The sequence below is a fragment of the Eubalaena glacialis genome, chromosome 1 (genome assembly GCF_028564815.1).
Source record: "Eubalaena glacialis isolate mEubGla1 chromosome 1, mEubGla1.1.hap2.+ XY, whole genome shotgun sequence".
Taxonomy (NCBI): domain Eukaryota; kingdom Metazoa; phylum Chordata; class Mammalia; order Artiodactyla; family Balaenidae; genus Eubalaena; species Eubalaena glacialis.
This window is the reverse complement of record NC_083716.1, coordinates 28,999,424-29,022,598: the sequence shown is the minus strand read 5'-3', so window position 1 is coordinate 29,022,598 and position 23,175 is coordinate 28,999,424. Positions and strand designations below refer to the sequence as shown.

Below are 23,175 nucleotides of genomic sequence, written 5' to 3'. Positions count from 1 at the left end.
CCACCTCATAAAATGAAAGAGTTGGCCTCACTGGCCTGTAAGTTTCTTTCCCACGGAGGCTGTCTATTCACCCAAGTTTTCTATTCCTTAACAGTATCAGGTGATACTTCTGTCACCCACTGTCCTCAGTGCCACCTCCGCTAGTGCTCCTGCTACTTCTCCCCCTCCCACCCCCTATCTGGCTTGAGCTGCTGTGTGGACTTGTTAGTTCATCACTAGTGCATCAGTTTCCACATCTGTAATGGCTGGGAAATACTTACCTCTTCAAGATTCCAGCTTTTCTGTTTTGCTAGGATTTTATCATAGGAAATGGCTTAATGAAGAGGCCTGCAGCACAGACATATTTTGAGTATAGAGTGATTCTGCTGAAATTATATTTGACAAAATGAATTTTTAAAAAATAATTATTTTATTTATCTATCTCTGGCTGCATCTTCATTGCTGCACGCAGGCTCTCTCTAGTTGCGGCGAGCAGGGGCTACTCTTTGTTGCAGTGTGTGGGCTTCTCATTGTGGTGTCTTCTCTTGTTGTGGAGCATGGGCTCTAGGCGTGCAGGCTTCAGTAGTTGTGGCTTGCGGGCTCTAGAGCGCAGGCTCAGTAGTTGTGGCGCACGGGCTTAATTGTTCTGCTGCATGTGGGATCTCCTGGACCAGGGCTCGAACCCGTGTTCTCTGCATTGGCAGGCGGATTCTTAACCACTGCGCCACCTGGGAAGTCCCGACAAAATGAATTTTTGACCTGAGTTTCTTCAGTTTGTCTCTCCCATCTCCTGGGATCTGAGCATCACTGAATTGTCAAGTTACCCCCAGAAACGCGAGAAGGTTCAGGCTAAACATGGAGGGAAATCAAGAAAACATACTCATGGCCCTTAGAAATGCTTTTATTTATAAAATAACTACTTAAATATAAACATCTCTAGATATAAACACTATTCACAAGAGACTCTTGCGTTGCTTCCTTCTGACCAACCAGCAGACTCGGGGGGCCAAGGAGTTCACAGGTGTCTCCCAATTCATCATAACTTTAAGGCGAAGGTGCATTTGGAGGAGCAAGGGCTGTAAGGCTGTTCTTAATTCCCTTTCTTAAAAGACAAAATTCACGGTTTCCTGTTCCAAGGTAGGTTTTCTATCTGGGGCGGACCTTAAGAATCAGAGCCCTGCTCAAATAGAAACTTCAGGGGGAGATTCTTAGTGTTAGGATTAGTAAATATCTTCCTGAGGCGGAGGGAGGCACAATCAGGCACTTTAGATTCTGTTTGGCTTCGACCACGGTCTCTGAAGCACGGGGCCTGATGAAACAGAAAATGCTTATTTCCAAGTCTAGGATAAGCTACTTCTGGGACTGCTTATCCGAATTCAAATAAGACACATGCGTTATGTTTTCTGCATCTGTGGACAGTAGTGTGCTTGGATGAAGGGGAGAGGCATCCAGTCTCCCAGCAGGCTGGAATGGCTTCAGCCCATCGCAGAATGAATCCCTCTAATGAAATGGCGGGAGCTCTGATCCTGTTCTCCTAGGAAAGTCTATCAGATATTGAGCTTCAGGAGAGAGGCCAGGAGACATTATCACGCACAGACCATATAAAGTAGAGATGACTGTCAGCAAGGTGTGGAGGATAGCACCCAACGGGAAGAGAACCTTTCAGATGAAGGTTCAAGGAAAAGAAAGACCCTAAACATTTTTTAAAACGAGAAAGAAAGTAGTTGAATTTTGCCCAAGCTATCTGGAAGTGCAGTGAAATAAATAAGAAAAAGATTACAGGTGGTAGCGTTTTAGGGACTTTTAGAAATAAGGGGTGTGTGTGTGAATGTGTGCCAGACACTGAGGTTTTAAAACACCAGATTTGGTACAAGGTCGACAAACTCCTTGCCACATGCAGAGGCGCAGCCTGAAAGGGCTCCCAGAGAATTCTTTTCATCCAAGTCAGTTTCCAGTCAGTCGATCATGGTGCATGGGGCCACCCCAAACTCAGTATGGCACAACCAACGCCAACTTCTTCTAATGCTATAGCACAGCTTCCAGCATATATTGGATACTGGTCTTCTGACTGGAAATTTCTCGTTTCCAAAAGCTGACCCCAGGATTGGCCTCTCTTCTCACAGTCACTGAATCACTTGCAAGCCCCAGGGTCCATTTCAAATTCTAGAAATTCTAGCAAGCATCAAGGTTGACAACCCAATCAAAGAGAGCAAGACTTATCTTGTGCCCCAGTGTGCCATGGTTAAGCCATGCAGGCAGGGCCAGTGTCTCAAGAGCAGGCGCCCTCTCAGTGGACACCAGGACCCTTCAGCAGAAGGAAGCAAAGGCAGCAAGGTTGAATGGGAGGCACAACAGGTTCAGGTGTACTCAGTTTTGCAGATATAATTGGATGGAACATAGCCCTTCTTCCCATTAACTTCGGCTAACCACCATTCTGTATTTCCTGTAACATCTTTAAACTCCAGGATCTTGAGTCTCTGATTGGCTGACACACTCAGCTCGTTTGGGTTCCGTGCCTTGAAGGTATAGACAGCAAAATAGACCTGTGTGAGGAAGAGAAAGTGAGTTAGGAAATGGGAAACAGCTTAGAGCAAAGCTGCCCAACAGAACTTCCTGTGGTGATGGGGACCATCTGTATCTGCACCATGCAATATGGCAGCCCTTAGCCACACGGCCATTGAGCACTTGAAATATGCCTAGTGAAATGAAAGAACTTAATTTTAAATTTTGTTTAATTTTACCTAACTTAAATTTAAATAGCTACATACGGCTTGTGGCTACCCTAATGAACAGGGCAGATTTAAAGAAAACCAAAATTCACATATTTTTACTCTTTCAGAGTTGACTTAAAGAGTGAAAGAAACTTCAGTCAGCATGGAAGATGGATGAGACATGAGGATGCCCTTCCATACCCCTAACACAGAAATTCTGAATTTAAAAAACTTAAAAAAAAACACAAAAACACAACTAACCTCAAAGTAAGAAGGGATGCTCTCTAGGTGCCCATAACAAAGCTATCATGCAAAGCAAGGGTGGTATTCAGTGATCAGAAGTCATGAGGCCCACGGGGGCACAGGGATGAATACACACCCGAAGGCTGGGGTTTAGGACCTGCTCAGAACTGGAGCTCATGAGGCTAGAAATGAGCTCCTTGCACAAAGTCAGAATCTAAGAAAGGGCCATTTCCTCCCTTATCAGGTCTAGAAAAACTGCCTGCTGGTGGGTTCAGAGCTGGGATGTGCGTCCTGGGCTGTGGCTACCCTAATGAACAGGGCAGATTTAAAGAAAACCAAAATTCACATATTTTTACTCTTTCAGAGTTGACTTAAAGAGTGAAAGAAACTTCAGTCAGGGCTGTGGTTTGTACCAGAACCACAGAGAGCTCACAGACGAAGGTAAGACACACACAGAGACTCACTGCTGCAAGTGAGCAAAGGCAAGAGGCAGGTGGTCAGGGATTCCTCAGCTGTGGATGTGAAAGTGGCTTTAAAATATGTAGGTTTAAAATGTTTAAGATACAGAGACAAGAGCAGGCCATTATGAAAAGAACAGGAAGAACTGAAACAGAGCCAGACTTTTATTTCTGAATTCTAGAAATAAACATATAGTTATTTGAATAAAAAACTAAGTAGACGAGTTAAACAGCAGACTTTACACAATGGAAAAATCAGCACACTGGAAGAGTGGGAAAAGCTTCATGGTAAAACCTTGTAAATGCCCCAAGACACAAGAGCCTGTGAAGTCAGCCAGGGAAGGGCCCAGAAGGGGTGGAGCTGCCCACTCTTACAGCAGTGAGTTTCCACAACTGCTTTAAGGATTTGTCTGCGAGCCCATCTCCAGGTCACCCCCAGGCCCTGGGCAGGCCTCTGACACGCCCACTCCTGGGAGGGCATCACCTGCATCTGCTCAGGCGCAGTAACCACCGTACCCGGGCCGCACTCACCTGGTTGCCTTCCGCCTCGCTGTTTTCCAGCTGTCCGTTTCTGTCATCCAGAGACAGGGCTGTTCTTGCACATCCTTTTACGAGGTCTCTACCCTGCCCGTTTCGCCCTGGCACGGAGTAACCAGCCATTTCTGGATGCCTGGGGTTTCGGGAGCTCCTCAGAGTGGGAGCAGGCTGGTGGAGGTCTCTGGCAGCGTCTACCGAGTCCCAGGACCCGTGCTGGGAGGGGCAGTCTGGGTCCGAGGGGCATCTGGAAGGACTGCTCTCTGAGTTCAAGGATGCGCTGAGAGTTCCTTGGTCAAATTCCGTCAGTGAAGATGTGTCTGGAGGCTGTTTCTGGGAAGGCCCTGAGCTAAAGGACACGGCCACACTGCTGGGGTTGAAGGTCAAGGTGCCGCCGCTGTTCTGCCGCCGGGGGAACCTGGGGGAGGAGCTGCCGTGCTCTGACTCGGTGGAGGAGTGGCTGCCCACGGAGGCGTCGGAGTGGCTGCGGCGTGCATTGTAGGGCTTCAGGAAGGAGCTGTACACAAAGCCTTTGGTGACTGCGGGCAGGAAAAACAAACACGAAGAGCTTTTCGTGGGAGGAGGAGGGTGGAGGAAATCAGGAGAGAAGAAACTATGGTTTAAGGTCAATAGTGAGACAAAATAAGATCCCTAGAGACAAACAGAACAGACACCATCCCAGGGCACAGTGTGGGTGGTGGAGACAAGATGCTGCGGCCTCCTGCCAGTTCACACCTATTACAACCGCACAACAGGTGAGCGACAAGGGGCTTTGCTGAGAATTAAGAGACAGTAACATAAACAACCACAGACCACATGTCTGAGCGTGAGCAGATGAAGAAAACAGAAGGGCCAGACCATGGGAGCAAAGGCTAAGGGGAAGACTTAACTAAGGATGTGTTCAATTGTCCATCGAGTGTGGTAAAAAGGGATTTTAAAAACCATCCTCAGCATGACAGAGCCCCTCGGCTATGCCTCCCTGCCCTCTCCAACCACACACTTGAATCTCTGTCCCTGGTTTAGGAATGAGGTGGGAATACTGTGAGAACTAGCTGCTTATATTAGTTAGAATACACATCTAACACATGTTCATATCAATAAATTGCCTAAGATGAGGACAGAAAGGGCCCTCAGCTAAAACTTTTAAGCATAGATTAGGGATTGAGATCCCTAATCCATAGGAAAAATTGTTATATTTATTAGGAAAGAATTATCTGCTAAGGCAGGGACCCAGAGTATGTAACCTCGTCTCGAGCAAGGGCCATCTCTGTCTTGATCTTCAGAGTGTTTCCTGGACCTAAAAAAAAGGCCAGCCTGCATTTGTTCTATCTGCTGGGCGATGGGGAGGAGTTCCCTGAGCAGATGCCAAGGGGTGGAGGGTCTAAGAGCTGATGCTGTGAGCTTCTGGCTGCCACTTTACCCACCAGGATTTAGTAGATAAGGAAGAACCCCAAGGACGGGGGGGCTCAAACAGCCTGGATCTTCACTAGGAGTTCATCTGTCTATCAGTGGCTCTCACCTGTCATCACCCTGGGGGCCCCATCCTTCGTCCTTCCTTTCCCATTTCAATCTTTATTATTTTGGGTAAGCAGAACGGGGCTGGGGGAGGAGAAAAAAATCCACACAACACTTTTAAAGAAACTGAGAAATGTTAAAACTTTCAGTTCTTGTGGTATGAACATAGATGTTTATTATAGAGGCCCACAATCCTTTTCTAAAACACTCGGGGCCGGATGTGTTTTGGAATTCAGATTTTGGGATTCAGGAAAGGTAATCAAGTATACTATAGATTTCATGATATCCCCAGCAGGGTCTGGGTCAACACCCTATAGTCAAACCCATTCATGTTTCTGTAGCAAAACGTATATGACTAGTCACACCAAAAGGGAAAAGTAATGATCATAAACAGCCTCACATCATTTGTTCAGGTTTTGTCACCAAATGAGTTCAGATCAGGGCAGGTTTTGGCAAATTAGTTCTGAAAAAGAACCCTCTGATTTTTCAAAGCTTTTCAGATTTTGGAATTGTGGAAAAAGGATTATGGATAGGCATTATTCTTTGTACGTTGAAAAAAAATTCTGTATGCCTTCCCCACCCCCACTCCCACCAGAAAAAAAAGCCGTAAGCTGTTTTTAAAGTCGTTCCCTAAATAGTCATGAAGTAAAATTGTTTGTTGGTAGTGGAGGGGGGGGACTCAAAAAGCAAACCCCTTCTTACAGGTTTTAAATTCATACGCTCACAAAACACCCCTACAGAACTTGTGGTTCACTCAGGTTAGGATCGAGAGGGCAAAGGACCCTTCAGGCAGGATTCACTGCCTGTAAAGGTAAAGCAAGGCAAGATCTTGCAAGGTAAGTAATGGAGTCTCCTCTGGAATTTTTAAAAAACAAAAACAAAATCAAAGACTGGTTTTTTTTCAGTAATGACTTGAGCATTACACTCTCTAGAGATGGAGAGAAATTTTAAGGTTGCTTTTCCCTTTAATCGAAGACTCTCATATTTTTCTCTGGCCTACACAGGATTCAGGCACAGTCCAAATCACTCTTTCCTCATTTAGAGTTACAGTAATCTGTCGTCTACTGTTCTTACCTCCATTGTCAATCAGCCAGCGGTTCTGGCTGCCCATGGGGTCCTTTTTCTTGATCACGCCCACCAGGTCGCCTTCCAGAAGTGAGACGTCCAGGTCCTGGGCAGCATTGAAGTTCCGTTCTGCTTGGAAGAGCTTTTCAGGGGGATACCTTGCCAAGAGGGAGGCCCGGAGTTCTTCCGACTGAAGCATGTAACTTGGCTGAAAGGCAATATAAGAAATACAATCATCAAAACCCCTTCCTGGCCGTTATCCCAGCAGCCGTATTTAATCCCATATGCTGTCAGTCTCAGAAATGGAGGCAATGACAGCCAGCTCCCTACTCCCATCAGATGCCTTTGCGCCTGAGTCAGACCATGTGGCTAGGTAAAAATCGTAATTTCTTAGGTCATGTTTTGGTGCCTTTGTAGTAAGAAAATTTAACACACCCTTAGTTTTATATCTGTTATCCTGTGACAAAAATATGTGATTAAAGTGCCACCTAAAGAATCAAAATATCTAAGTAATATGAGTAGGTCTTCTTGTATTTTACTGTATGAATCTAAACAACTGAGCCTTTCCTTATCTAGACTTCATATCTATAAAAACAAATAATATTCATAAAAATAAGAAAAAGTAAACGTGATTAAAAAATCTGATTCCCTCTTTTAGATCATATAAATTAATGTCTATGGGATTACATGGGGCAAAAATATTGTAAGCACAGATAAATCAGCAGTCTTTTAGATTTTTACCCCATATAATCTGGTATATCTTACCCTACTTTTCAGAATATGCAAGAATCGAGTTCAAAAAGAAAATAACTCCAGGTTAAAAAGCGGTCAGCCATTAACTGTTTGGCAGTATATCAGATAACCACCTTTTCCAATACATGATCAAAAATAGGGAGCCTGGCAGAATTAACATACCCTTAAACCAGTTCCTATGACTGATCAAAGTACTAATATTAATCCTTTACTAACTCCTTTCATTGTATAGGATAGGATCCAAGAATGCTTTTCAGAGGGCATTCTGAAGCCTGTACCAGCAGGCACACTAGTGGTGCATAGTGATAGTGAGTGAAGGAATGAATGAATGAGAGCATGATAGATTTGAACTCAATAACCTTTATTCTCCAATTATTATAAAATATTTAAACTCCTATTAAATTGCTCATCTGTAGAGACAGAGCTGAGTCCATCAATATTAATAATAATAATGATGATGATGATAGCTTACTTGAATAATGCTAACTAGTGCCAGGCAATGTCCAAGTGTTTTATATATTTTAACTCATTTGAATCTCAAAACAACTCTATGATGTAGGTATAACTATTATCTGTGTTTTTAGACATGAAGAAACCGATGAAGCACTTGCTCAAGGACACAGAGTGAGTCATTGTCAGAACTGGGATCTGAACCCAGGCGGCCTCACTCAGGAATTCGCACCTTAACCACCAGGCCATATGAGCCTCTCCAATTCCACTCACCAGGCCCAGGAGTGGCTTTCGGGTGGACTGGCGGTCCATAGTTTTCCTCTCAAGTGACCTCTTGGTGGCGGGAAGAGACTCTGGGAAGAAGGTGAAAACCTGGAGTTGCTGCAGGACCCTGCTGTGCTCCTCATGGAAGACGGCAATCAGGTTCCCTTCCCTGCCGGTGACTTTGAGTAACTGGAGTCCATGCACAGGGAGAGCAGAGACAGAGGAAAGAAGAGAACACACGTGAGCGATCCCAGGACTGGCACAGTCTCCCTAAAACTCAAGTGTAAGCCACCAACACCGCAGCTCAGTGCCCACAGCCCGAGCTGGCTGGCTCCTCCAGGATCTCTCAGGGTGGAAGGAGAGCCATTTAAAGGCCACGGGTTCCCCGGCTCCATCAAGGGATCAAGAATTCTGATTCCCGACAGGCCTGACCTAGTGACATACTTAATCTACCTAGTTTAATAATGTCTCTGACAATCTGGCTGTGTATTCCCAGAAAAACTCCAGGAGGACTTGGGAGTCTACTTTTCCATGGGGAGGGCGGGCCTCACCGAGAGCAACGGCTTCAGCTGCTCCAGCGCCTGGCGCACGAAGTCACAGTGGGCCTCGGCGTAGCCATGCACACAGTTGCTGAAGAGGCCCTGCGCGTACTGATGGAACTTGGGCAGCTCGTCCAGCAGCTGGGCGTTCAGGGCCTCGTAGTTGTTCCGGGCCGACTGCAGCTCCTCCAGGGTCTTTTTGTCCTTCAGCTTCTCTGCCCGTTCTGTACAGTTATAGAAGTCCAGAAGCTTGTCAAAGCGTTTCTGCACCAGCTTGTGGGGCCCCGTGAACATGCTCAGTAACTGATTCAGGGGAGAGATGACCAGCCGCTCTGTCCTCTCCTTCTGTGGGGACGAGAAAGGCGCGGTGTTCAGTGTCCCGAATTTGTTATTCTCAAAACTCTCTTCAGGTGGATTTTGTTATGTCCTGTACCACCTGCTTTGCTCCTGGTGCACGAGCTAAACCCATGCAGATCTGACAGTGTTCTGCTTATCCAACACCAGATGTACGCACATATTCCACAAAGCTTCTCAGCTTATAACTCTTCACCCAACAATTTGCTCACGCCAAAGAGTGTGCAAAATAGCTGCATAGTTGATAACAAATGCTAAACTACATACATGAACATGACGTTTGCATTACAACCCATTTGTGACCATCTGTCTGGTATCACTTATGTGTATGTGTCTATATATAACTTGAATTTAACTTAATATTTAATTGTTAAAAATAGAATTACCATATGACCCAACAATCCCACTCCTGGGCATATACCCAAACAAAACCATAATTCAAAAAGATTCATGCACCTCTATGTTCACAGCAGCACTATTCACAATAGCCAAGACATGGAAACAACCTAAATGTCTGTTGACAGATGAACTGATAAAGAAGATGTGGTACATATATACAATGGAATACTACTCAGCCATAAAAAAGAACGAAATAATGCCATCTGCAACAACATGGATGCAACCAGAGATTATGATACTAAGTGAAGTAAGTCAGAAAAGACAAAGCAAATAACATATGATACCACTTATACGTGGAATCTAAAATATGACACAGGACTTCCCTGGTGGCGTAGTGGTTAATAATCTGCCTGCCAATGCAGGGGACATGGGTTTGAGCCCTGGTCCGGGAAGATCCCACATGACGCGGAGCAACTAAGCCCGTGCGCCACAACTACTGAGCCTGCGCTCTAGAGCCCGCAAAGCACGACTACTGAGCCCGCATGCCACAACTACTGAAGCCCATGCACCTAGAGTCTGTGCTCCACAACAAGAGAAGCCACCCAATGAGAAGCCCATGCACTGCAACAAAGGGTAGCCCCCGCTCGCTGCAACTACAGAAAGCACGCGTGCAGCAACAAAGACCCAATGCTGCCAAAAATAAATAAATTTATTTAATAAATAAATAAATAAATAAAATATGACACAAATGAACCTATCTATGAAACAGAAACAAAATCAGGGACATAGAGAATACACCGGTGGCTGCCAAGGGGGAAGGAGGTGGGAGAGGGTTGGATTGGGAGTTGGGGATTAGCAGATGCAAACTGGTATATAGAGAATGGACAAACAATAAGGTCCCGCTGTGTAGCACAGGGAACTATATTCAATATCCTGCAATAAACCATAACGGAGGAGACGCCGCCGTCGGCCCTGCAGCCGCCGCGGAGCTGATACTGCTCCGAGCCAGCCAGCCGCCGGGAGTGGGGCGGCGGCGCAAACATGAATGTTGGAGCTGCCCACAGTGAGGTGAATCCAAATACCTGTATAATGAACAGCCAGGGTATGTGGCTGACATATGCATTGGGAGTTGGCTTGCTTCATATCGTTTTACTCAGTATTCCCTTCTTCAGTGTTCCTGTTGCTTGGACCTTAACAAATGTTATACATAATCTGGGCATGTATGTATTTCTGCATGCAGTAAAAGGAACACCATTTGAAACTCCTGACCAGGGTAAAGCGAGGCTCCTAACTCATTGGGAACAACTGGACTATGGAGTACAGTTTATATCTTCATGGAAGTTTTTCACAATTTCTCCAATAATTCTATATTTTCTGGCAAGTTTCTATACGAAGTATGATCCAACTCACTTCATCTTAAACACAGCTTCTCTCCTGAGTGTGCTAAATCCCAAAATGCCACAGCTACATGGTGTTCGGATCTCTGGAATTAATAAGTATTGAAATGTGTTCTGAAATGAACAAAAATTTTTACAGCTACTGAGTTTTCTGCAAGGAAGGAGTGGTTAGTAAACTGCACTGTTTCTGTGATAATGTGAAATGAGAGGTAGCTACATTGGAGAGCCAACTGCTGGTTCTTCATATGCTGTTTTGAAGTGCAGATTCTTACGAGAAGATGCCTCTGTTTAATGCATCTGGTATCTTTCTGAAGAGGGGCTTTAGAGGCAGGCTGGGCAGGCCCAGCTTATAAGTTAAATGGCTATAAAGTAAGGGTGTAGTAGATAAATCCAAGGAAATAAGAGATTTATAAGAAACTAAGTCCAGCTTAGCTTATAATGAATGGGCATTATGTTAGGAGAAGAAAATGTTTAATCATTCAGTCATGGTCAGTTTAAGCAGAGTTACATGTAAACCAGAATCATTTCTTTACAAGTTTATTATAGATTGTTTTTATTACCATGCATATTCCTCTTGTGTTATATAAGAGGATATATACCCTCTTGTTTTATACAAACCAATTCCTACCTTATGAATGTACTTTTTTGGTTTTGCAGGCTCAACACTGCGTTGATAGATGAGTTCATTTTTACATTTATTAAGTTACTGAGTTCATGAAGGTCCACCTTCATGACTGATTGATGACAGAAGATAGGCATCTTAGAAGCAGCCTCTGAGTCGGCCTTCTAATTTTGGAACAAAGTGGGTTTTGCTGCCTTTCCAGATACAAGGCTGCTAAACCAATTAAGAAAATAATTTATTTCTTGTAATTAAAGTATATGGTAACATAAAGTTCTGCTTATTTGGTTGAGCAATCTAATTGTTGAAGTCTGCCATTCTTTAGCGATGGAAATTTAAAATGGACAACTACATAGCCAACCTGTGATCTGGCAGAAACTGCTTCTCTAGCAATACTATCAGAGTAAATAATGGAGTCTTTTTTTAGCAGGTCTGCAGTAAAAGATATCTTTTCTTAGTCCTCCTGCTCTCAATCTCCATACTTTGCCCATTAATATTTTGCCTGTCAATACACGAGTCTTAGTATAGATAACTCAGAACGGTAACTATTTCCAAAGCAGCAACCCTATTGAATCCTTGTGACTTAAGAGAAGCTTTCTATAGTTGCTGACATTACTTGCAAGAAATAACTATATTCTACTTTGAGAAGTAAACATGTCAAAAAAAGTTCTGATATGTGACGAAACTGAAAAACCTAGTAACATTTGTAAGCAAAATTGAGTGAAAACAATTATAATACCAACTTAAAAATCAATTTGTTTCAAACTGACTTTTGGGGGTAATGATCATTGTTTTGTATTTCAAAAGTATTGAGTTTAGAAATCAGTTGTATGATAATGCCTTTGTATGTCTTTTCTCATGTATTTTTAAATAACCAGTAATCTATACTTTAATAAATTTTTCTTTGGTGTAAAAAAAAATAAAAAAACTATAATGGAAAAGAATATAAAAAAGAATGCATATATATGTGTAACTGAGTCACTTTGCTGTACAGAAGTAATTAACATAACATTGTAATTTAACTATACATCAATAAAAAATAAATTTAAAAAAAGATTTAGTTGTTACATAAATCTGGGGTAGAGAAACTTTCACACACCCATCATACCTCTTCTACTCATAACTACTTAGTAATAATCTGTTTTCACTTTTCAAAAGTTTTTGTCTAATTCTTTCTAGAGGGATAGACATAGAGGGCACAATATTGACACAAAAGAACATAAATAGGTGCTTAGTAAATTACTTTTAATAAGATGCTACTGTTAGAATAACTGTATGTTCCCCCCAAGTTCCCCCAATGTTTTCTAAAGATGCTTCAAGCATCCAGAGATCTCTAAGAAACTATCAAAGCCCACCCATTTCTACTCAGGAGATACATATAGAATATATATTTAGAATTTCCCAAGCAATTTGGCATTTAGTAGTCTTTACAAAATAGTTTGTGCCATTTCAAAAATCTATTTGTTGATCTCTTAACTATGCATAAATATTCCATTTTAAGTTATTAGTTCTTTAGTTGTTTTCTTTTGATCAGTTATCAGTAGTGATACCAGATTAAATTTCCTGGTTTTCCTTTGTCCCCTGAAACTGGGCTGATCACAAGCTATAAAAAAATCTATTTGCATACATGCAGGTCCTATCTGTCCTTTCAGCTGATTGAAAGTCAGGTTCTGAATATAAAATTCTGATATGAACTTAGCTAAAGGACACTAGGAGTCCTGGTCCATGGAAGCGTGTTTCTATGGAATTAACTTTTCCATGAGCTGGATGTTAGAGAGAACCCTGGGAAGAGGCCCAACCTGAAAAAAGTGGGCTGAAGAGTCACTTACAAAATTTGTGAAGAGCTGGTCACTGATGTAGCGATGCACCTTCTCGAACTGTTCCAAGTCTCTGTGTCCCTTCTCCATGCACACATCCCACATGCTCACGGCAGCCACCACCTTCACACATGCCGATTCCTGCAGCCAGTTACAAACACAGGTAAGACCAGACAGAACTTCTAGCCTCCATCATTCATTCTAGATAGCAGTTAGCAGTCAGAACCAAACTGACCTGCCCGTCCAAGGGCTGTCACCCATTGCTAGGGAGACAAGTCTTTTTAAGAGTTGGGTGCTCAGGTGTATACTTGCTACACATTTAGATAACATGGGGAGAAAATAGCCAATAGGGAGATATCAAAATTAGAGGAATTGTAGGGTAAAGTCCTAAGGCAAGGGAACCATACTTGGTCAAATCTCTCACTTTAAGCCAATGTGTTCCTGGAAAGTCTTATAAGCCCTCATTTTTACTTGATCACATTTTCAAAACATGAAGGGAGAGAGTTTGCTATTTAAAAGAAGTGTTGGAAGCACTTCAAATCAGTGGGTATTACTCAATAAATGATAATGACAGATAACTAGATAAAAAACAAGAAGTTGGATTCCTACCTCAAACCTTATATACTAATGTAAATTCCAGCTATATTGATGACTTTAATATAAAAAAATAAAATGATAAAAGTACTGAAACATAGGACATCTTTTTAAAATTATCTTGGAATGGGAAAGACCTTTTAAAGTATGACACAGAACTAAGAAACCATAAAAGTTTAGTTAGACTACACAAAAATAAAACTCTTCTGCACAGAGAAAACATTTTAAGCAAATGCAAAAGTCAACAAACTGTGGCGGGGGTATTTGTAAGCCAGCATCTCAGAAGAAGGGCTCTTTTCTCCAACATATACAAAGGTGCTACCAGTCAATAAGAAAAAGAACAATAAATCAATAAATAAGTGCCCCCAAATATAGACAAATCACAGAAAAAGAAATATAATGATTTAAACATACAAAAATATCCTCAACTTCATTCATAATATAAGAAATGTAAATTCAAACTATATTAAAATAGCGATTTTTACCTTTCTTGCAGGCAAAGATAAGACATTTTGATTTTGATAACACTGTATGTTAGCAAGGGATGGGGAAACTGTTTCATACATTGCTGGTGGGGAGTTTTCACTGGTATGATATCTATGAAATTTGCATTGCTATATGATTTGGCTCAGAAAATCTAGTACTCTGGCCTTCAGATATACTCGCATAGATCAGAAAAATGATCTATGTGCAAGGATATTTCTTCTGCCAATGTTTCTAATTTTTTGCAACAACTTAAACATCCATCGATGGGGACTAGTTAAATTTATTATGGCATGTCCATAACAATTAAATACTATGCAGTTGTAAAAAAGAACAAGGCAGCTCTGTGTGTGCAAATATGGAATGATTTCCAAAATGCAAAACCCAAGATGCTCAACAGTGCATGTGTGTCTCTCTCTCTCCCTCACACACATATCTCTGACAGAAGAATCTGATAGATGTGTCCGCCTCTATAGGTGACTAGGAGACAGGGGAGGGGGAGGAGTTACTTTTACTTTGTACTTATCTCTTTGGTAGTTTTTGAATTTTGTACCATTTTACTTAGTTAAAAAATTATAATAGGGGGCTTCCCTGGTGGCACAGTGGTTGAGAATCTGCCTGCCAATGCAGGGGACACGGGTTCGAGCCCTGGTCTGGGAAGATTCCACATGCCGCGGAGCAACTAGGCCCGTGAGCCACAACTACTGAGCCTGCGCATCTGGAGCCTGTGCTCCCAACAAGAGAGGCCGATAGTGAGAGGCCCACGCACCGCGATGAAGAGTGGCCCCCGCTTGCCGCAACTAGAGAAAGCCCTCGCACAGAAACGAAGACCCAACACAACCAAAAATAAATAAATTTTTAAAAATTATAATAATAATAACAATAATGATTTTTAAAAAGCAAAGGATCTCTTTTACAGGAAATTATTTGTTTCATGGGATGAGATTTTCCTGCGTGAGGGACAGGGGTATATGGTATACTTATATAAACACTATTCTATTAAATCAACAGAGAAATTACAGGTATTAAGAGAAAGGATTCTCGTCCTCGTTCTGATTTCATGAAGGAAGCACTGCCTGAGGGAAGGAAGACCAGGGCCTGCCTGATCTCCCAAGTTCTTCCAACTCTCTAGACCGATTCGTGGCTCTAACAACCTTAGAGGTCTATGTACAGTTGTAAATAAATATTATTATTAGGAAGCACACCCCACAAGAACCATTCTCTTACTATTTGATCTTCAAAATGATTTTGACAAAATGAACTGTCACAAGTGCTTCTTCTATAACTGGGTACAGAAGACAGTGGGAAAAAAGGGTGATGAAGATCGAAAGAGAGGGAGGAAACGAGCTAGGTCCCTTTACTATGAATACAACAGTGCTGATCTTCTGACGTTGTTTAACTTTTAAATAACCTGTAAGAGGGCCTTCCCTGGTGGCACAGTGGTTAAGACTCCACGCTCCCAATGCAGGGGGCCCAGGTTTGATCCCTGGTCAGGGAACTAGATCCCACACGCATGCCGCAACTAAGAGTTCGCGTGCCACAACTAAGGAGCCCACGTGTCGCAACTAAGGAGCTGGCAAGCCAAAACTTGTTCGCCTGCCGCACCTAAGACCTGGTGCAACCAAATAAATAAATAAAACAATAACAGGAGGATATTCGTTCAGTATTTATATCTGTAAGAATCCCAATAAAAAGTTTGTCATGGCATACTGGTCATTTGAGTCCAGGTTATTCCACATTCATTAAGCAATACGCTGGATGAACAGGAGAGCGGATGGAATTACACCGTATGTGATTCTTTCTTTTTTGGCTGGGATCTTAGTTCCCTGACCAGGGATTGAACCCAGGCCCATGGCAGTGAAAGCGCCGAGTCCTAACCACTGGACCACCAGGGAATTCCCCACTGTATGTGATTCTAATGAGAGTGATGTCTTTACTCACCCGGATATGCTGGAGGTAGAGAGACAGGTCTCGGATAAAAGATTTGATCAATCTTTCTTGCATTCGGAAGTTTTTCTCTGTTTCTTCAAATACTTCATCTTTAATCTGTTCAAAATAAATAAGTGCTGTTAGCAAATTGGGACTCTCCCTCAATAGATCTTATTGGCAAAAGCATCTTTCTTAAAAGCATCTTTTGTTTAAATTTTAAGCCTTTGATGTTTCCCTGAATCATACTGAATTGGATTTGACAGAGCTCCTAAGTACACACAGGCCCTCCTGGCTCTAACTGACCCCCTCTGTTTCTGATGGAAACCCTTCGCTGGTCAGGCTGTTTGCTTCACCAGTATTGTTGCCTTGCCTAGTTTGCCCTCCTCTCTCCCTATGCCAAACCTGCCCCTCTCCTTTAAGGCTCAGATTAAATCTCTTGCCAACATGAAGCACACTCTCATGGAGCTCCAGTTTTCTTAAGTACCACAGCGTGTAGAGAACAAACTACAAAGCTTAGCAACTGATTCTTTAGCTGGTATTTTCCACTGACTGTATCACATACACATGGTTCAGTGCATGAAGTCTGGATACTGGATCTACTCTGTTGATCACTGTTTTACAAATCACTCAAACTTCGACTTTACATTTCCTCATGTGTGACATGGTGTTGAACAAGGTGATCTCTTAAATCCCTTCTAACTTAACATGTCTACAATTTTAATTTTGTCTCCCCAAATAGATTATAAGCTCCTTATGGGTGTCTAAAACCATGATAACTACTACATGGTGACCGATCTGGCCTCCTGATTTGCCTTTATACACACTGTAAGCAGCTCACCAAGGCTTGGATGGAGGGTTGGGTGGATGGATTTAAATAAACAGTAGCTGCAAGGTTCTGTATCCACCAGCTAGCAAACACCAGGGGAGGTACTAAGAGGGGAATCTTGCCAATTCACACCATGCAGGCTGCCCCGTGGAGCCCTGAAAAGCAGCCAAAGGCAGGCTGAACCTTCAAGCGCAGGAACCTCACCTGTGGGGCAAAGCCGGTGAGGTGCTTCAGGTGACTGCTAACCCGGTTGGATTTCTTGATGATGGAGTGGATGTTCAGTTTGGAAATTTTCTCCATGAGACTATCTTCATCACCCTTTCGGTACTTGAGGACTGGGGAGTGAGTCAAATTGGTGAGTGAAGAAAGCCCTTTTCTGAGCATGGACAGACTACAAACGAGACTAACAACCCAAACTAGAGCTAGTGCTTGTTTTCAATGAGCTTATAACTGAGTACACAAAACATCAATCCAAATCACCATTTATGGACAGATCGGATACCTGGAGAACAGCAGAGACTGTGCGCAGACTGGAGAAGGTTAGAGAAGAGGAAAGAAGGTCGCAGAGGTGTAAGGAACAGAGCCTAAGATTTGGAGTCAAGGAAACCTCTGAGTTCAGTGCCTGGGTCTGTCATTTCATCAAGGTGTGGCCTTAGGGAATTCCCTGGTGGTACAGTGGTTAGGACTCTGCACTTGCACTGCCGGGGCCTGGGTTCAATCCCTGGTCAGGGAACTAAGGTCCTGCAAGCCATGTGGTACGGGCAAAAAAAAAAAAAAAGGTGTGGCCTTAAATAAACCACTTAACTTCTCTGAGCACCATTTTCCTTTCCAATAAGATGTAGAAAGTAACAGTACCTGACTTATAAGACCACCTTAAATGGTCTCATATATAAATGAGATATTTATATCCAATCGTCTCACATAGTGAAATGCTATGCAGGAGTTGTTTGATTAATCTATGTGTCATGCATCAGGCACAGTCTGCAGAAAAGCCTGGAAATAAGAGTAAAAGGGTAGCAAGGGAAGCCTGGGTGGTAGCAAAAAGGCACACTTTACTGTTGTAGGAGATGAAGATGACATTACATGAGGAGATATGAACCAAGACAAAGGGCTAGATGGCCAGAGAGCTTTAACATCCACAGTCAACATTAAACACGGGTGACATGGCTGAAGCAGAAGGGGAAAATGATTTTAGATAAACACAGAGAATAGTGGAGAGACAGGCAAAGAGGTTATATTATAGATTCTTTGAGGATATGAATGATAAATCAGTTTAGCATGGTCACCATGCTATACTCATTGAGTGTTCAAAATCAAAGCCTCGACAAGAGATTTGATGAGACAAAAGAAATGGTTCAGTTTGTTCTATATTATAAAGAAAGAGAGGGTGTTTGGCAACTGACTGCACAGTTCTGTGGGGGAGGGGAGGGGAGGGGCACAGACCAGAGGCAGGACTGATGGCACCAGGGAGGTGGGCAAAGCCAGGTCTTCTGAAAGAAGACAAAAAAGTTCTAGCTTAACTGGAAACACTAAAATATCCAACCAGACGTGCGGAGCAAACACATACAAGCATGGCTTGAAAAGGACTGCTTTCAATGAGTTGAGAAGGCAATCACTCATGCTTGAAGGAACTCTCCTGATCAGCCATTCTCTAATCGGTCTTTATATCTCTTAGGAAAGACTCACTGCTATAAGCTTTATCACAGATGCCTTATTTCCAACATGCACGGTTGTGCTTTTATTATTATCACTGCTTTTTTTCTTTCATTATCTCATTTTCCCCAAATTCTGTTACCATTTCTTCACCACAGCCCTATTACCTACCATCTGCTTGTCCACCTCTGGTGAACTAATTAATTCTTTTGAGAAGGAGAACATTCTCAAGGGTATACCTCCTTTTCAGCAAGTATGCTTTTCTTACCCAGGTCCTTTCGACGTTTATATTCATTAATGTTAACGTTGATTTCCTTGACTGCAAGGACTGCATTGGTTAAAGGCACTTTATCTGGGTGGGATTCGGGGGTGGAATTCAGCAACTCCATCAGCAGCAGTGGGTAGCGCATTACTCTCTGCACTGGTTTGATGAGGAAGGAGCCCAGGTTAATATAATTTGTGCATCCCCTTCAAGAGAAGGAAAAACAGAGACTTCAGTCAACTGTCAATAACACAGGCCCTACAGGTGGTATTTGTTATTCCTAATATAGCTCCATTCTTTCACCCTACTTCCCAACTTCATTCATTCACATTTACTGGGCACCTATTAAACACCAGGCAGTGTTCTAGGTGCTGCGGATTTAGTAGTGACCCAAAAAAGTCCCTGCCCTGGTGGAAAGAGGCAGACAATAATCAAACAAACATTATATGAAGTGTCATTTGGTGGTAAGTGCTAAGGAGGAAAATACAGCAAGGCAGGTCTGCTTCTAGGTTTCTGTCTATAAAGGAAGAAAATAATGAAACGAGCTTCTGCATCAAGTGGCAAGAACTTACCATTCATTGTACAGGCTCCTACAGGGCAGTGAGCATGAAAAGAAGAAACAGCTGATTAAAAGAAAATACTGATGCTGATTTTCACATTCCTCTCAGAACATATTAGTCCAACTAATGCCTATTAGCTGGGCAGACAAAAACCACATGGGATAGAAGGGGAATTGTGAATGTCTATGGTGGCATATCTAGTCTATTAAAAAAAGTCAATAAGCCGTTAACTTCACTTTGACCTACTTAGACATATATTATATCCTTATAGCCTACCTCCCTAAGACAGGAGACACTCACCTGATGGTCAAGAATAACTGACTTTATCTTCTTACCTTTTCTCTCATTTGGACCAAACTATCTTCCTGGCAGCTTCTTACCTGAAAATGCTAACTTAATACTTTGTGTGTATAGATAAAAGTGATTTTAATGGATAAAACTACAAGCAGGAAGCTACTTAAGATTTCCAAGATATAGAATGGGAAAAGGCAAGTTACATAACTGGACCTACGATAATGTATCACTTATGTTTAAAATATGATAGATCCATAGATGTCATAAGAAGTCTAGACATAGACATGGGAGTGACTTCCAAAAGGCAGAACTAAAGAGCTATGATGGAATGAAGTGCTCAAAACTCCTACTTAAGATCTGCCAAGGAGTCCTGAAGATGCTTCTGGATCTTCTCATCCTTCTCATATATTTCCAGCAATGAGATGGCCTCATCATGATTCTGGCAATAAACCTTGTATGTTCCTTCAAGCTCATCTCGGTGATCAAGAAACACCGGTCCTTTGGAATATACACAAACATACAGTGTTTTTTAGTAACTTTCTTCTCAGCACACTAAATGGAAGGTATATAACCAAACTTTAATACCAGATAATCCTATCACAAGAAATGAGAATAAGACTATCCTTCAAATTAATATGAAATTTCCATGTAACAGCTTAAAATTCTACTTATTTAAAGCAAAATTTAAGAGAACTATCTCATCCATGTATTTATTTTTCAGAACGCATACACATGCACACGTGCATGCACACACACACAGCTGGTCCCTGAAACAGAGTCCAGTCCCTTTTCCGTCAGGCAGAGTAAGGCATTTGCAAGTACTCTCCATATAGGCATGTGATTAGAACCTGTAAAGACCCCTCAGCTCTCTAAGCCCCAAATCTCCACAGGGGTGAAGAGATCCTTCTACGGCAGCAGCTTCCAACCTTTTCTTTGCACGTAAATACACAGGACTATTGCTTATCATATTAATAAATATATTAATTTATAATATAAATTAATATATAAATTAATATATTAATAATATATTATATAAATATAAAACCCCCTGAATCTATGATATAATAATATATGTACTTCTTCATAAAGCACTGAATAGCAAAATATAGCAATGAATCTAATAATCACCATAATTTCAAAGTATGATGAGTGACACAAGAAACTGGTATAACATGTGTTGTTTCTGGTCGTTGCTGGAATTTCGAGATACTGCAACAACTTAATGTGATAGGAGCATGTGACTTCAGTTGGTGACAAAGTCACTGTTCCCTACAGTCATACCTTAAATCAATGCTGAATTTCTGTTATAAATAAAGAAACTTCTATACAAGTTGGTGGACTACTTGAAATCTACTCATGGAGCCCTGGTCTACACCATCTGGGCATAGGAACAATTCCTAGGCAAACTTCCCCGGAGCAATTTCATTTAGATCAGCTGCCTGAATGTCCCGATTCCCTGAATCGTTAAAACTGCTCTTCCTCTTGCCCTTCTTCCCTCTGTGTACTTGGTCCTTCCTTCTTCAGCTTGCACTGTTCCCCAAAAGACAACGTCCTCTCATCCTTGAGCTCCTCCCTCAAAATATGACCCTACTTACTGCTTCCCCTATAACTATTTCTCCCAGCCGCTCTGGGCATAAACCCCTCCCCTCAGGGAACCCCATCCCTTTCTCTACAAGGTCACCTCTGTTCCTTCCATGTTGTGTCCTATGGAATTCCCTATTCTTGTGCAGAGCACTTTCTATTTAAATGAAATGTATTTCCTTAATTATAGCTCCTTCCAAAAGAGAGCCTTGACTGTGTCCATACAAACCACACTCGCACTGCTGTCCAACTGGCAGCCTTTCTTTGTCTAATCCTGTGACTCAACAGGCACAGGAGTTAAGAGTGGGGCTGCTTCCTTTTGACCTTCAGGGCCACTTTGGGATCCCTGAGCCACCAATGTCTTTATCCAGTTTCACCATCCGGTATTTGCCTGTCTTCTCCCCTTCGTATCCATTCCCCACCAGCACTCCCAGAACCTTCACTCTCACACCGGTTACTCTGCACCCTCCTCCATTCATGGGTTTTACCCTCCCTGATGGTGACTCTTCTACATCAACTACAAACTAACAAAGCTACAACTTAATTTACAGTGTCTTTCAAATTTGGGTCAAAACTCATGAATGGGTCATGGAATCTACTTTATGGGTATGATCAGCACATTTTTGAGGAAATAAAATGGAATAGAAAATAACAGAAAACATTGAACATAGTAAAAGTAAGCACAGACACACACACACAAACATGTATCCTGGTCATTAGGTAAAATGTATTTCTTTCTGTGGGACATGTTTAAAATAATAAAAAAGCCAGTTCCTTAGATATTACTACATATCCAGAGTCTCCTGGTACTTCTTCCTCATCTCAACCGCCTCGTCTTCTAAATCATCCAAGCCCTGAACACCTACCATTCTCTCCTTCCCTGTGGACCCTGTCCTGGCTGTAACTAGAATCCTTCTCCAATCAGGCCTATAAATTACTTCAATGATGCTTTCTCCAGCATCCTGGATTACCCTGGATTTTCACCAAGTTATCCCCTCACTGTATACTTTTCCATTTTTATTCCTGGGTCATAAAAACTGCTTGGAAGGCATACTTTTATTAAAAGGGGAATTAAGGCGTAGTGCAGAACAGTTTGAATAGTATGCTACTGTTTATATAAATTTTTAAAATGGGGATGGGGGACCAGGGTCGAGAAATACATGTGTAATTGTTGTTATGATAAACTATCTCTGGAAGGAGATATAAGAAAACTGGTGGGGACTTCCCTGGTGGCACAGTGGTTGAGAGTCCGCCTGCCAATGCAGGGGACACGGGTTCAATCCCTGGTCCGGGAAGAGCCCACATGCCACAGAGCAACTAAGCCCGAGCGCCACAACTACTGAGCCTGTGCTCTAGAGCCCACGAGCCACAACGACTGAGCCCACATGCTGCAACTACTGAAGCCTGCAAACCTAGAGCCCGTGCTCCGCAACAAGAGAAGCCACCGCAATGAGAAGCCCGCGCACCGCAACAAAGAGTAGCCCCCGCTCGCCACAACTAGAGAGAGCACGCGCACAGCAACGAAGACCCAACGCAGCCAAAAATAAATAAATAAATAAATAAAATAAATTTATTAAAAAAAAAGAAAACTGGTAACATTAGTTGCTTCTGGTTGAGAAGAGCTAGGTGGCAGTGGACAGATAGAAGAGTTTTCATTAAGCAGTTCTTGGTACCTTTCAAATTTTGTGCCATGTGAATGTATTAAAAATAAGTTACATTTAAAATATACACATATATATAATAAAATATGTATTATATATTAAAATAAATTAAACTTAGGCAAAATAAAACATTGCTTATGCAATTCATGTCAATCTGCCCTTGGCTAGTGGCTCAGCGAAGCTTTAATTTGCCTTCCCTGACTTCTCAGAACCTTCCCTTATCAGACATTCAAAACCTTGTCCTTTATTAGTTCCCCACTGAATGCACTGCCTGGCCTCCTGGTGGACCAAGACT

The 23,175-nt window shown here is 42.3% G+C and overlaps 2 protein-coding genes and 1 non-coding gene across 7 annotated transcripts in view; 2 read left to right on the top strand and 1 right to left on the bottom strand.

The window, feature by feature from the left end:
* Nucleotides 1-864: 864 nt before the first annotated feature.
* Nucleotides 865-23,175, bottom strand: part of DNMBP (dynamin binding protein) — a 112,165-nt gene continuing 89,854 nt past the window's right edge. For 3 of the 5 annotated variants that reach the window (XM_061207193.1, XM_061207223.1, XM_061207418.1), the window contains 11 exons: nt 19,989-20,136; nt 19,357-19,374; nt 18,791-18,990; nt 17,074-17,204; nt 16,056-16,160; nt 13,050-13,178; nt 8,524-8,856; nt 7,982-8,161; nt 6,515-6,713; nt 3,923-4,464; nt 865-2,522 (listed from right to left, as the gene is read on the bottom strand). In XM_061207193.1, the coding sequence (XP_061063176.1) occupies nt 2,337-2,522; nt 3,923-4,464; nt 6,515-6,713; nt 7,982-8,161; nt 8,524-8,856; nt 13,050-13,178; nt 16,056-16,160; nt 17,074-17,204; nt 18,791-18,990; nt 19,357-19,374; nt 19,989-20,136 (2,171 nt within the window). In that variant the 3' untranslated portion in view covers nt 865-2,336. Of the gene's footprint in view, nt 2,523-3,922; nt 4,494-6,514; nt 6,714-7,981; nt 8,162-8,523; nt 8,857-13,049; nt 13,179-16,055; nt 16,161-17,073; nt 17,205-18,790; nt 18,991-19,356; nt 19,375-19,988; nt 20,137-23,175 lie in introns of those variants that run through there. The other 2 variants (XM_061207283.1, XM_061207352.1) reach the window with 2 other exon arrangements.
* LOC133102489 (ORM1-like protein 1) lies at nt 10,246-10,707 on the top strand. Its single transcript, XM_061207515.1, has one exon. It carries the CDS (start codon nt 10,246-10,248, stop codon nt 10,705-10,707), a length of 462 nt encoding a protein of 153 aa, XP_061063498.1.
* Nucleotides 17,531-17,602, top strand: TRNAA-UGC (transfer RNA alanine (anticodon UGC)). Its single transcript has one exon. It is a non-coding gene; the product is annotated as a tRNA-Ala (tRNA).